Below are 15,108 nucleotides of genomic sequence, written 5' to 3'. Positions count from 1 at the left end.
ATGGAGGGAAGAAAGCAACAGTGAGTGAAAGAAAGACAGATAAAAAAAACCCCTTAAGATTAATCAATCACTTCCTGAAAAAAATAAATCCTTCCTTTAATTTAGTTTGATTTATTAAGTGGCAAAATATTATTAGAAACAGAAATAATCCATACATGTGTTGTACAACAATAACTTGTCTAGTTTTGGTTATGAATAACTATAAATACTTGCTTAGGGCAATTATTGATAAAATTAGTGACTTAGATTGAAACTAGTCGGGACATCACTCGATTATCAAGAAAATAACAAAATAGTTAACTCTCAGTTATTGTTTATGAATGCATACATGCTTCAGTTTTAAAATAATAGATGATGACTTACATCCAGCATTGCCGTTATTTGAACAGCAAGATGCTACACAAGTATAAGATGAACACAAAGAATCCAGTGTTTTGCTGTTTAAACAAAAAATATTGTTTACAAGCATCAGCGGTTCACTTCGACTGACAACACCAGCATGAACTAGTTGTGTTAGAAGTACTTCAGCATTCATGTAACTTAAAGGCATGAAAGAGAAAGAAAATACCAATTAAAAAGATAAACTCAACCTTACTAGATTTTTGGTGTTAAAACCTCATTTTCCCTGAAATGAGACTTCAACAGTCCAAAAGCTATAATTAGCTTTAGCTGCAGCATGCATGGCCTGCTTTGTTTGGATGACTTCTAAGTTCTAAGGCATCCAGTAAAGCAAATGTATGATAATAATCTCTGTTTCAAAATGGCTACAAAGAAAAAGCAAAAGCATTTCTTTCTAACACACAGAAAGGGAAGTGAAAAAGAAATCTCCAAAGCTAAGGGTGGATTTTTGTGATTTGCAACCAGAGCGTATTGACTAGTTGTCTGAAATGGATATGAGAAAAAAGCTTTTTCTACAAATACAGAGCTGTAGTTTGGTACACACTACCGAGACTTTAACTGGCACTGGAAGCTTTGGTCAAATGGGACTAACTTTTTCAGCAGCAAATACGTTAGTAGGGTCTGGAGTAAAGCACACTGTGATAAGCACATCTCTATCATTAAGTATGGTAGAGGTTTGGTTATGCTATGGGTATGGTATTGTAGAGGTTTGGTTATGCTCATTAGAGTGCCTGGCATCATAAATCAATTGAAATACCAGCACATTTTAAATAAAATCTGAGGATTCTACCAAAAATACTGAACTGGTCCCAGAGTTGGTTTTCATCGGAAAATAATCCAAAAACACTGCCAAATAAACACAGCAATGCTTCACCAAACACAAAATCCTTCCTCCGTCCCCAGGCCTAAGCCTTTTAGAAAAGAAATCAGCTGAGGGGAAGAACCTAAATATTTCAGTATGAAATTAGGCAACTTCATGAATCTATTTTGATGGTGTTTGCATGACTTTTCTAGAAGAGCCAGAAACTGTAAAAGCAGCTGCAGAAACAAAACTGCCAGGTATAAAACCACCATGTATGTATGGGTTTAATTTGAGGATATCGATATCCTAAATGCAAGTACAGGAGCATACAAAAGCAGGCGCCCTGATGCACATTCACAGAGACCGATGAAGCAGGCATACATGACATCCCCATTCAAACAGTCTGTGTAAGTGAGCGTACAACATCAGGCTATCAGATCACTTCCCTCTCCAAACACGAAGCCTTTAATAGATGTGAAACTGCAGGCCCTGAATCTTTTCACACCAGTGGGTCACAACCCACACAGATAAACAGGAAGCAAATGGTGACAGTGCAAAAAAAAAAGACAATAAAATGAATTAAACAGAAAGAGTAAATGTATTTATAATGATGAAGAAGATATACATTATATTTTGATTTTGTTTCATTCAGACAATCCCTTCAGAGTTGACAGAGACTACAGTCATCTGAATTTAAAAAGAATAAATAAAATAAAACAGACTCATAAGAATCCTCAGACTAACATATGGAGTAACCTTTGTGGCCTTCCCGGACTTGGGGGTGGTTCGACAATTTTGCGGGGGGAGTCTAACGCTCCAAGGACAGTAGGCACGCTAGGGAGAGGTGAGCTGTCACCCCCCATTACGATCACTGCCAGACTTCAGAAAAGGGGGAAGGGATAGAAGAGCTGGTTACAAAAAAAAAATCCAAATAAAAATAGAAAAATACTGGTTCCTGACTAACTCCCATCTAGATCCATCTCCAGGCCACAAAACCCTCTACGACTGCCCCTTGGGAAACACTTGCATGCAACCCCTAGTCCCTGATTAGCAGTAGGACATAACTGTGAAGGGGTAGAAGGAGGGTGTTGTGCCTTAACTTTGGGTGTGTGAGCATTATGTATGGGTTTGGGCAACAAAGGGAGAACGGCAGTATTCAGTATTAGCCAGAAAACTGATATTTAAGCAGCAATTCAAAAGCAATTCAGAAAAGAAAAATATTTAAGGCAGCTTTTTTATTTAACCAGGTGAAACCCCACTGAGATCCAGATCTCATTTGCAAAAAACACAGCTGCTGTTATTAAGGTTCTAAATTGGGAAAAATAAATGGCAAAGAGAGTTTTCAGGGTTCAGGTAGAGGTGTTTGTTTTTAGACAATAAATTATGAATAAAATATATATATACCATCATGGTACCCTTAACCCAAAGACAAACAAAATATTGTAGTTTATTATGTGACATGTTTCAGAGTGAAATAGAGTTTGCTGGTGGATAAGAAGCCTGCCTCAGATTTGACCTTTTGCTGGCTTTTGTGTAAGTCTGGGTGAGCACTGCTTAGGCACATTCTGTTCAGCAGATCCCACCGCTAACACCCCTGTCACTCATCATCACTCATCATTGTTAGGGACAAAAGCAAAGTTTGGTTAAGCTACACAGTGAAGAATTCTCCCACCCTGGTCACCCCCATGGCCACTACCCTCTACCTTCACACATTTCCGTACGGACAGTGCAGACACGCATTATAAAACCCGTCCCATCTTTGCCGCATAAACACAAACCGATGAGTCAGACATGCTCCTTGACTCAGAGATGGGGTCGCAAACTTTGCATCACCTTGCCCTCTAACTTTCTTTTTGAAGTGCAAGCTTGGCCTTTGAATGGCCCTTTGGCTCATCAACTGTGTGTAATTAAAGCCTATTCAGAGCTCTATATGTGTCCTCGCTATCCTCCATCATCATCTGGCCGGGCCTTTCAATAGCCACCTGTGAACTGTGAAGGGAAGGGACACATGCCCCCCTACCCCTGTAAAATTCATGACCACCAAATCATTCAGTTGCCGGCTAACTTCCTTCAATGGCCAACTCCGCTTTAAACAACTGTGTGTTAACAGTTGGGTGAATCCTTAAATGCAGCCATGTAGACTGATGTCAGGTTTCAATAGCTTAACTAATTACATGGAACAAGTGTCTCTATGTTGTGAGAGGAATGAAAGAGACAATCTGCATTCCTTGCTGAGAGAAAGGAGGAATGAAAAGTTTTTTGCAAAAGATGGATAGATGATAAAAAAAACCCCACATCCAATAAATATAAAAAGGAGCAGGGAATAAAGTATGGAAATAAAAAATAATAACACTGCGCCTTGGATTTTTATGCAATACTTATCCAAAACTGGAAAATACCTAAATCAATACTTGTGAAGGAGTCCTATTTGAAGATGTTGATGTTCAAAGGTTAATGTTTACAGACAGATGAATGAGGAGCCATCTTTCTGCTTTTACGATTCTCACGTTTTAGAGAGTCCAGTCAATGACAGACTGCAGTGACTTTATTCAGGAACACTGCTCTTTATGAAGCATACAGATGAAAGATGGAGCAATGTTGTTGAGTCTTTGAACAAGCAGCTGAGGTAACGCGATCAAATCACTGAGTATGCAAGACAGGGCTGAATGTCACAATGAAAATCTGAGAAAAAAAAAAATATAATTTTCCCTCAATAAAAGAAGCAATTATCTAAAGATTAGTTTTGCAATGGGAATCTAAACCTCAGGTAAATTAACTAAATCTTTGCAGCTGGAATGAAAATTTATATTCACAACAATAATACAACATATTGGAACAATGAAAAACAAGACAAAAAATACAAACACATACTCCTCTTCCTGACCCCCCCTTAGGACACTGAGCAGAGAGAGTGTGGGAAAGTTATTTTTAGGAACCATGCAGAGAGCCTTCCCGAGTTGGATGCTCCTGTTCGGGATCAACATTCCACCTTTGAACCGCTCTGACTGCGGAGTTGTTTGTGCCTAGGATGGCAATTTTTACTTTTGTTGTTTATCAACAGCAATGACAAAACTGCTACACCGTTGACATTTATTGTAGATAAGAGTTGAACATTTAAAATTTTGAAGAATCAATAAAATGCCAAACACAACAAAACATATTTACACAAATTGTTCTTTAAAATTTATAACTGTGGTGATTTTCTAAGACACTATTTCACAGGGTTTTTCACAATCGCTTGCTGGCATCTTTGCCCATTCCTCCTAACATAGCTTACATAGTATGTAGGTGCACATCTTTTAGCTCTGCTAATAGTTTTTTAATGCACTAAAATCATGGCCTCCCTAAATGGAGTCCAATGAAATTTATACTTTATTGGACTTTATTGGAGTATATTATATTCACATTTAAAAATATGAATATAAAACATTCAGGAATCTGGAAATTGTACCCAAGGATGAAGAAGCCAGGTAGTGGACATCCATGAATCTCTGATTTCCCCATGAAGTCACACAGTGACTACAGTGTTTGATGTGTGCTGTAACATCCACAAGTGTGAATCATCACCCAGGTTTTTGCAAATTGTTTAAAGGCACAGTTATCATAGTGCATGTAAACTTTTGACTCTACAAAAAGTAGAGTCATAAGTCAAATGACTTTCTCTTACAAGTTGAATCTTCTGGTATTCCTGACTGCAGAAAAAACAAGACATGCTTAAAGTGGTTCTGTCTTTGTATACTGTGTATGTAAATATCTGTTTTCAATTGTATATTTCAACCTCTAAGCAAAAGAAGTTCTGCCCAAGGTTTACAGTGTCCCTCACAGTTTGTAACACATGAACAGAGACTGCATAAACCTAAGGCAAAATTATACACAACTTTTACAAAAATCTAGCAAATACCAAGAGAAATACATCTGAGGCACAATTTATAAGTACCAGGGGACCTATGGTTCTCCAGTCACTATCAATATGCTAATAGACGCCTTATCTGAGCAGAATTACACGTACCCTTTAGTGCCACAAGACCCCACAGATGTAGGATGGTTTGCACGTTATAGCCTCTTTTCTTTTCCCTAATGGGAGCTGAAGACAACTGGGGCTACTTTAATCAGGTCTGAGTCCAATGTGGCCAGTCTAGTCTGATGGGAGCTGAGTGGTGCATGGACTGTGTTAAGGGTTCACTGCTCACTGATGAAACAGTTTCACTTTCAGGGTGAGTTCAGGCAAACCACGCTCTTACACAGTCTGGCAGGAGGAGCAAATATGCCCCGTTTTGTTTAGCTTTAGGACTGTCTGCTTGAAACAAACGTTTGGGCGTTTTGTTCATATAGCGCGGACGGAAGTGCATTTGGTTGCCACAAATATTCTTTTGCCCAACTTTGACTCAACTACCACAAACAAAACCACAACTGCTTTTCCATCCATAATATTAGTAAGTAAATGGACATTCTTAAAACTGTGGTCAAAGTTTACATCGATTTTTAAAAACTGACGTCATTATTTGGTGAACATTAGCTTGAACCAGCCAACATTGAGCTTAAATTAGCGACTTGTGCCATTATGGAGGGTTACAGTTGCATCTTCTGTTCTGAATATCTTAGACTGTATCTGCTTTTGGAAGATTAAGAAGAATTTAAAACATGCATTTCTGCTTTTGACCTGAATCACTTAAGGATCTTGCAAGTACCCCAGCAGATGCAAACATCCTCCAACATGTTCAGGAGTCAGCACCAAAGCATGCACGCTCATCTTAAAAAATACACATGCACATTTCCAGAGTAGATAAAATGCATGTTCAATAATGGATGCAAACCTGATATATGTAGAGAATTGTTTAGCTGAAGAGTTTGATAGCGTGCAATGGACTGGCCTGAACAGAGCTCTCTCTCTCTTTCTCTTTTGCCATGCACACACAAACCATATGCACACCTGAACACCAACTGCAACTGAGGTTGATGTGCACCAAGGGAGGAAGCATGAATTATTTAATTAGAATATTATGCCAAAAGGTCCATTCCCAACTGATTGTGACTTTCTTGGTAAAGTATAAATCAAAGTTAGGTTTCGTAAAAGGCTAAACGACTTCCTCGATTCAGGACAGTCAAACGAAGGCATAATCTTAAATGTATTTCATTTCCCAGAAAATAGTTGCCATTATCTCTAAATGAATTCATATAGTCAGCAACTTTCTTCAAATGAGTTCTTTTCAGCATTGGCCTCTCCCTGATCTTCTGTGCCAAACATTATTGGATGTAGAGAGAAAGAGAGAGAAACAGGCATGTAAAGCAAACAAACATTAAAACAAATGCAAAAAAACAAGCCCTTAGGAGTTGGTCCCTGTCTGACTCGTTCTGCATTTTACAACTCCTCCTTCCTCCCCTTTTCATTTCTCTCTCAATAAGACGGTTTGGTGCCTCTGAGGAGAAGCCCTCATTTTAATTAGACCTGACCTGAGAATCACTTAACTGCTCCTCTCCGCTTATTCCTCCCCCTCCCTCCTCTCCAAGCCTCTCGCTCTGTTCCTCACATAGGTCCATTAACACCCTTCCCTTGGCACCCACAGGCTTCAACAGGGGGCAGACACAGGCGTTGTCTTAAAGACGTTTTGAGGACATGCCAAGAAACATTAAACTACTCTATACACCTCCTTCGGACTCTTTCAGTTAGTTTCCTCTTTCTCTTGAGTCCTCTTTTCCTCAGCATCTCCATCTGTATTTGTGTTTCATATTTGTTTCACCTTTACTCACCTTGGTACAAAACTACTCAACTATTAGAGTCATGTAGAAGTGAGAGGAACAACTTGAGATGTTTGCAGGAGTGAAAATCTGGTTGTTGGATCTGAAACACCAACATGTTCTTGATTACAGGTGCATTTTCTTTAAAATCACACTTCCACACACGTTAGAATGAGCCTGTTTAAGAACCATTTATAGGTGATCACACAGACCAAAGACACTGCACTGAAACGCTCAGCCATTGTTCTGTTTCAAAAATTCTGCTTAATGTACCAAATCCTCAAATTTAAGAGTATATTAAAACTTCAATACCTAACTCTGCACATATGGCCTTGACACATTTGTTCACAATCATTCCAGATAATCTTCAGAGTAAGCATTACACAATTAGAAACCAGTTTAATATAAAGTTCAACTACTAGAGCAAGATTCAGATGACACATTTTGCTGCATGCATGTTTTGCACATGACTGAAGATAATGTTTGTTGTAGTTTTCAAATAAACTTTCGTAAAGCAAGCATTAGTACACCATTAGGGTATGGACTTGTCATCAGTATCAGTACGGTTGCCCCTACCTCATTTGTTGCTGCACACTGTTAGTCAGCTAAACACTAAGGGAGAGCCAGACATCACTTCAGATGACACATCTGAATATCATTTATATTAAAGTAGCACTTTTTTAAGAGACAGTACAGTTTCCAAGCTGAGAGAAGCATGTTTATTAAACATCCAACTGTAGGCCGACTAATCAAACCAACAACCACACAAATTAACCAGCTAACATCATCTTGTTATAATTGTGTAGTTTTATTTAAGGTAGAATGCCAAAATAGGGAGAATAATCTGTGAAAGAAGAATTTAATTTATTGTCTACTATATGACTACACTGGGTGTTTATTTAATGTTATTGCTCGTGCATGTTATGTATCAAAATACAAATGACTAAGTATACTAAGTATGTTAGTTTCTCAGCTGATATTGGGTTAAAATTTAAGATTGTGATATACTGTAAGTATTTATTGTATTGTATTTAAAGTTAAGATTATCATACATGAAAATCACAAGGCCTATTTTTGTACCCTATTTTTGTCTTATGCAGGATTTCCCTGACTGGCAGGTCACCAGGCTTTACTTGTGCCCCCACCAAGCTGCGCATTGCTTATTTATTTAAGTTTTTTTTAATGTTTGCATTTTTTAAGACTTTATAGTTGGTGTTCAGGTATTAATTTTCCAATATTTCAATAACACATAGTTATCAAGTGATATTTCAAATTTCCTGTAAAATTTAAACATATTTTAATTCAAAAACATGACAACCGCTGGATGAATGACTGTACTTGCACCAAACCACCGGGCTTAGCAAGTTTTCTGGGGGAAACCTTGCTCATGCAGGTTTTAGAATTGAATAGAAGAATAGAAATAACCTTTAATGTTCGTCAGCGGGGAAATTTAGGTGTTCAGCAGGGAAGTGACAGGCAAGTCAAAGCAAGTGATTCATTCAGATATAAAGATATGAAAGCAGCAAGAATAACAGACTGTTAAGTATAGGCAAATTTGTTTCATAAGAAAAAAAATACCATTCAGTAACAAAAATAGCTTTAGGGGATTCCAGAAATATGCATCTGAGCAGGGAAATTTTTTAAAATGTACAAATTGTGCATAACAATAACAACAGACAATTTACCACAAGTGAAAATAAAACTGTGCAAATGACAGGGATGTGATAATACCAGAAGGACTAATGATAATTCTCCTTTGTGCACTTGGTGCAGCAGTCTGACATTGAAGGAGCTCTCCGGTTCAGTAACACTGGGAATAAAACAAGCAAATATTGGCTGGATAATTTGTCAGACTTTTGGTTTGGTCTGCAGCTGGAAATGTTGTCTTTGTTGTTGGCAAAAGTCAAGAGTATGGGACTTCTTTCAGCCAGCTGAATATTGTGTGCAGGTCTCTAGCACTTTCATCGGCATCTCAATAAAAGGACATGAATGAATTGTAAAGATTTTGAAACCATAAAAAACTTGGTATACCTTGACACTGGGACCAGCTTATATCTACAGGGAGCTGAACAATTCCTATGTGCAGCATACACAGCTTCAGTGACATGTCCTACATGTGCAACTAAAAACACCTCCAAATAGGTTCTCTATTAGAGGACTAATTTGACACAAATCCCTTTCTTACACTGTAGTTGGCCTTTTGACCTGCTTCTGGCACCCCGGTACCCCAAAGGCACATTGCCTGTCAGTTTAAAGGGTCAAGCAAAGGTAAGGAGAATGTAATTGCGTACCATCTGCATTCTTCAGAGCTTCATCCTCAAGCATCTTGCTTTGTGAAATGTGTGACAAGAGCTTGGGCGGCGCAAAATGAGTGACTAGAACAACTCTCACGCACAGAGCGAGTTACACAGAATTGTTTTCAGGTAAGCGATTTGGATGTGTTGTCGCATCAATGTCAATACATCAATGTGTGGGAGCAAGAAATGTTTGCATATATGAATGAGTGTGTGTTAATCCAGTCCAAACACCTAACACTCCCCTACCTGCTCAGACAGGGCCATGGGTTAATTCTGGCCTCAGGCGCCATGGCTAATAACTGCTCATCAACCGTAGATTGAACTCTCAGTAAGTCAAGTGTTGCTGGGGCAACCTCAACACCAAGAAAGTAAAGCATTCATGAGCCAAGTGTGGGATTGGAGCAAGTCCTAATGACTTTTAAAAAAATAGATAGGATTTATTTGATTTAAATAAAACTATGTTCTGTCTCTTCATTCCTGAAGTGCTTGACAATCGAAGGATGAGTCAAGCAGCAGTTAAGATATTAGTTACTAGCACAAATCCACACGTAGCTGGGATGGCATGCAGCTGCCTGAACCAGCTGGTGAGAAGCTGTTATTGTCAATCAGCTGTCATTCAGCACCACCACCACCCACATATTATTCCTCACAGAACAAATGTTGAGAGCTCTCTGATTTGCTGATATTAAAACAGGAAATATCTACTAAAAGTTGAACCTACATCCATCTCAGCAGGACATGAAGCACAGTGGAGGGAATGCTGTCTCTTGTGGCTTCAGGGGAAACGAGTCTTATAGCCTGAGTAAATGAGATGATGACCACTGCAGTGACTTGTCAAACAAATTCAACTGTCATCTCATATGTCAATCAGCTGTCCACATAGTCAGATGACCAGCAATACGGCTGTTAACCCAACGGCAGTCCAGCCTGTGATCTAGCAGTCACATATGTCTCTGTAACCTTTTTAATGTTTATTTCCCAGTTGATGCACAAATCAATAACAACAACCAACACGGAAGAACATAATAGGGAATCACAATGATAAACCTATGTTATAGCTAATTTGATGCGTGACTACGGATACAACACTCTGTGGGAAATTCCCAGACAGGTAAGAATGTGTCATAGCCAGGGATTATGATTGACAGGTTTGATTAAGTGCAGCGTGCAGAGTCAACAATGGCAACTATTTTTGGGTTGTCGTCTCATGTTGGTGGAACTAATTTTCTTTGTCAAAGCAGAGCCAGAATGTGATTCTCACTTAGTCAATGAACATATCCTTAAAGAATGAGCAAATATTTTTGTTAGTAATGGTCTCAATGCTGAGATGTACAACATCATATCCAGATATTACCATTTAAACGGTAGTCGGGGTTTAGACACTCTAGGTAAAAAGTACGTGATCTGTACAAGCGGATGGAAACAATATGAATTGAAGTTTAAGTGCTGGTGAATTTTGGAGCTTACAGGCTCCAGTATTGACTTAAGAAATCAATATCACAGAAATATAAAAAAAATCCAATACACGTGAAATATATTGTACGTTATGAACAATGAGTGGCATGCTGCCATAAAGCTCTAATGCTCAGGCCCTCAAACAGCATTTTATTCATTTACTCTTCTTTTTGTGATCTTAGTTTTAACATATTTTCAATAACACAATCACATTTTTTAGTCTTAAACCAATATCACTTTTGTTAGCTGAAAATGTATTTTTATTTTCCATGTGTAGCCTTATTTTCCTGATAGGTTTTTCATTTATTTTTGTTCTCCTACTTTTTCAATCTTATGTATATGTCTTTGTGTTATCAAGGGGGCTTTATGTTTACAGATTAATGAGCCAACTGATTGATTCATTGGGAAGAATATGATCTTTACATTAGACTTACCATGCTTGTTACAATATAAATATCATATTTCAATATCAATGTAATTCTACTTCCTGATAGAAAAAGGAAAACTCAAAAACTTTATTATCATTACCAATCTTGATAATCCAACTCTGAGCTTTGAATAATTTGTCTTGAGAAATGTTGAGAAAGGGAATGGAAGGGAAAGTCCAATGTTTCAGTATTGGATAAAATATTTGCTTAAACATATATACCGGTAATTGGCTTCCTAAACACTGTCTCCATAATGTCCTTAATGCTAACAATATTTAAATTTATCCAGCCATTTAAAATTCCACCATTCATGTATATTGAAATGTTATTATACTGATTTTATATTTTGGATTATTCATTGCACGGAGGACAGTCAATGAATTGTTCCTTAAAAATTCCGCTGTGTAATAATAGGAATTCACAAAGCATTCAGCAAAGATTTTCTTGCAACATGCAGATTTCTGCCTACTCCGAGAATGTTGTTCCTTGTTTCTTTCAAGCATACCCCTCAATAACTCTGCCTCACCAAAAATACACAAAGCTACTAAAAATTGCAACATTTGGTGAAGAGAAGATCCAAGATTGCACTGATCTTGACATTTGTCTTGAAAGATTAGCTCTGGTCTAAAAATAAAGAAATAAACAAAATCATTGACTTTTACAGACCTCATAATCTGTGCAATAGAAGCACATTAGGGGATTCAATGAAATGAAGAGAGAGGGTTAATTAAGATGGAAGAAAGGATTAGAAATATCATCAAAGGTGGCACAAAATGAGAAGACAGTGACCGTGGAAATTTGGGGGTAGGGATGGCATTCCGCTCCTCCCCTTCAAATCCTGGCTGAGACAATAGGACTCACTAAAGAGCGGAGGAGCAGAGGGTGTGATAAGGTAATGATAATGTAATGAGGACCGATTATGAGCCTGAGCTAAGTGCAGAGCCTCCTAATTTGTCTCCAGAGTAGCAGTTGAGAGTCAGATTTGTATCTTTTGGAGAGAGGAATAGTGTGAATATGGATGAGAAATCAAAAATCTAAATGTATATTGAAAAAGTGAGTCCAAAATAGGCATCCAAAGTGCACATCTTTCATAAGTAAAAAACCATATTTGAATTTTAAAAATAACTTTTCAAAAAATATGGAAAATGCTAAGCTTATAAGAAGGATGATGTTTACTGACTTTTTGTTTCCATATGTCACTCTGTGTCTGGCAATGAAACTGGATTTCCATTGGTAAATGCTTACAGTGCACAGTTTAAGGTGAAGCCACACTAACATTACATTATTTACTTCCCTCACAGCTGGTTTTTTGTTGTGCCACTTCACAGTCTAAGTGACTAAACATTTGAAAAGTAACAACACGGAAGAATATATAAGGGCACCTGCAGACTTGATAAGAATTACATGCATCAAAATGTGAGACATACCACTTACCAGAACTTCTATCTGTATTTCAACTGTCATATTTATGGAAATAGATATTTTTCTCACTCTGTTGCCTCTTGACTTTACACTGACGAAACTGTGCCAGCAAGTGTGCATAATCAATAGTTTCACCTTCCTTCAGTCACCCAATAGCAAAGCACAGTAAACAGAGCTTGGTGGAGTTTTGCTCATGCGTGAAACATCTCTTTACGTACCGTTTCAATACAGGAAAACAAATGCCACCATAAAACATATTGATAAAAAACAATACATTTGCACATAAAGTGCATTAAAAAAATCTTATCTTCTGGGAATTTTCAGGTTTTGACACATTACTGCCAGAAACTTAAGTTCATATTGGTCAACAGGAAGAAAATGTATTTTATTTATTTTTTAAAATAAAAATTGGAAAATGATCTGATGAAAAGTCACCTTTACTCCAATAACCCTAAATATCATCCAGTGGCAATAGTCGGTCGGGAGGAGCTGCAGAGCTTCACATCTTAAAGTTTGCCACAGCATGTGCAGGGGATGCTGGAATCGTTTGGGAGTTCTGGTGACATCAAATCAAAACTGAACTTTCAGGCTTTCATGCAAATGCATGTGTGTCAGGAAACCAACATTTTCCTTGGAAAGCTTTGGGGATAATTATATGTTAGAATGGTTCAGTCAAAATCCAGACCTAAATCAAATTAATATTTTGTGGCAAGACGTTTCATCTAGACTGAGCTTGACCTGTTTTGAAAAGTCAGTGGGCCAAACAACAGACCCTAACCCCAAGAGTTTCAGCTGCAATTTTAACAAAAGGTGCATCTACAAAAATATTAAGTGAAGGGGCCTGAAAAGATATGGATGGTAAGATTTCCAGATTTTTGGTGGTAAAATGACAAGATACACATATATTTCTTCCTTCCACTTGACTATTCTGCTTTACTTTTTGTTGAAATCCCAATATAATCCACTGAAGTTTGTAGCTTTAACATGGCAGGCTACGAAAATCTTCAAGAGGTATGGATACTTTGCAATACAGTCAGGTTAAGCTAAGTCATAAAGTACGAACAAATGTCAACTGATAGATATTATTAATAAAATAAATAAGAGAGCCAAAGATTAAAGCGGAAAACATACCTCAATAGTAAACTGTTTTCTCTTGAGCTTAAAGGCCAGATCCTTGTGGTCAGGGAGTTGCCTCGCCAGACAGTTCAGGTGAGGTACCTGGCGCACATACAGCAGACCTATGAAGGACAGGAGAACCAGATTAAATGTGACAAAAAGTCAATAGAAATTAATAAATAATCAAAAACACACTCCTCAACAAAAATTACATTTATTTGTGTTTCATTGTTGTACACCTGTTAGAAAGTGTAAAGTAAACCAACGTTGTTTTTACTATATATTTCTGATAAAAACAAACAAAAAATGTTTGCCGTCATTTATCTAAATCACTGAAAATTAAGCAGCGACCATGCTGCAGATCGAACCCTTTCCACTACATTAGATGTGAACTCAACTTTGTGAAACAGGCTAATACACATAAATGACAAACAAAGTTTAAAGAAGTGGGTTGTAATTCAAGCAATCACGTCTGATTGCTCCTGGCATATGTGTAAAATAACAAAACTGCAATAAAACTGAACAGTTGGTATTTTCTCCAACGATTACTGTAGTAATTTAAAGATAGGCTCATGTAATAACATGAGGAAGAGGTGTGGGATTTTTTATACTTTGAACTCCCCTTTTTATTGCATTCCAGGACAGTGACATTTCCATAAAACTGTACAGCACTGTAGAAGTGGGGTGGTACAAACAAGCGTGACACAGAAAAGCAAACGATCGAGGGAGTAATGGAGAAAGGAAGGCAGACAGAGAAAGTGGGGGATGGTGGGTTCTCTCCTCTGTGCACTTGGGTGATTTCCCTCTGCCTGATTTGCAGTGACAGGCTTCCCAGCATGCTTTGAGCAGCCCTGAACTGCTGCCGCAAATACGCATACACACACATGCACGCAACAGCTACACGCACACTCTCCTAGTCGCACCAGATGCGTTGGCACTCATCAATGCACATCAAAACAATCATACACATAAATGTGTTTCAGAAGCCCGCACCTGAATTAGTTAAGTAGGAAAAGTATGGGATTTTAAAGGGATTTCAAACAATATCAACTCCAATGGACACTTTCGCAATTCAAAGGCAGTTAAGAAAGTGATGCAGTGCAAAAGTCACATAAGTTCTAGATTTCTAGAACTTGTTTACCACCACACAATGCACTTAAAAATTGCTGTGAAGGATCTAGGAAATGTTCTGGAGGAGGATGCAAAATCTAAAACTGTGTGTTTTTATGTGTCACAATCTAAAGGGTTGAGGGATGGTGGCCAAATGGGAGGAAAAGCAAAAGAGTGAGTGGGAGAGTTTGGGAGGGACTGCTAAAAATACCGGCCTCACTTATACTGACCTTTATGTGTGGAGAGTGATAGAAAAGAGAAAAGCGAGGAGGAGAAGGAGAAGGAGAGAAATGATAAAACTGTGCTGAAAAAAAAAGTGATGGTGAGGACCGGGAGAGCAGAA

General features: G+C 37.9%; 1 protein-coding gene across 1 annotated transcript in view; it reads right to left on the bottom strand.

Moving 5' to 3' along the window:
- elp4 (elongator acetyltransferase complex subunit 4) overlaps positions 1–15,108 on the bottom strand; it is a 56,602-nt gene that overhangs the window by 21,628 nt on the left and 19,866 nt on the right. Inside the window, exon 9 of the mRNA XM_028014319.1 lies at positions 13,671–13,777. Coding sequence (XP_027870120.1) covers positions 13,671–13,777 — 107 coding nt within the window. The remainder of the gene's footprint in view (positions 1–13,670; positions 13,778–15,108) is intronic.

Source organism: Xiphophorus couchianus, chromosome 4 (assembly GCF_001444195.1).
Source record: "Xiphophorus couchianus chromosome 4, X_couchianus-1.0, whole genome shotgun sequence".
Taxonomy (NCBI): Eukaryota; Metazoa; Chordata; class Actinopteri; order Cyprinodontiformes; family Poeciliidae; genus Xiphophorus; species Xiphophorus couchianus.
This window is presented reverse-complemented; position numbering and strand designations above follow the sequence as displayed.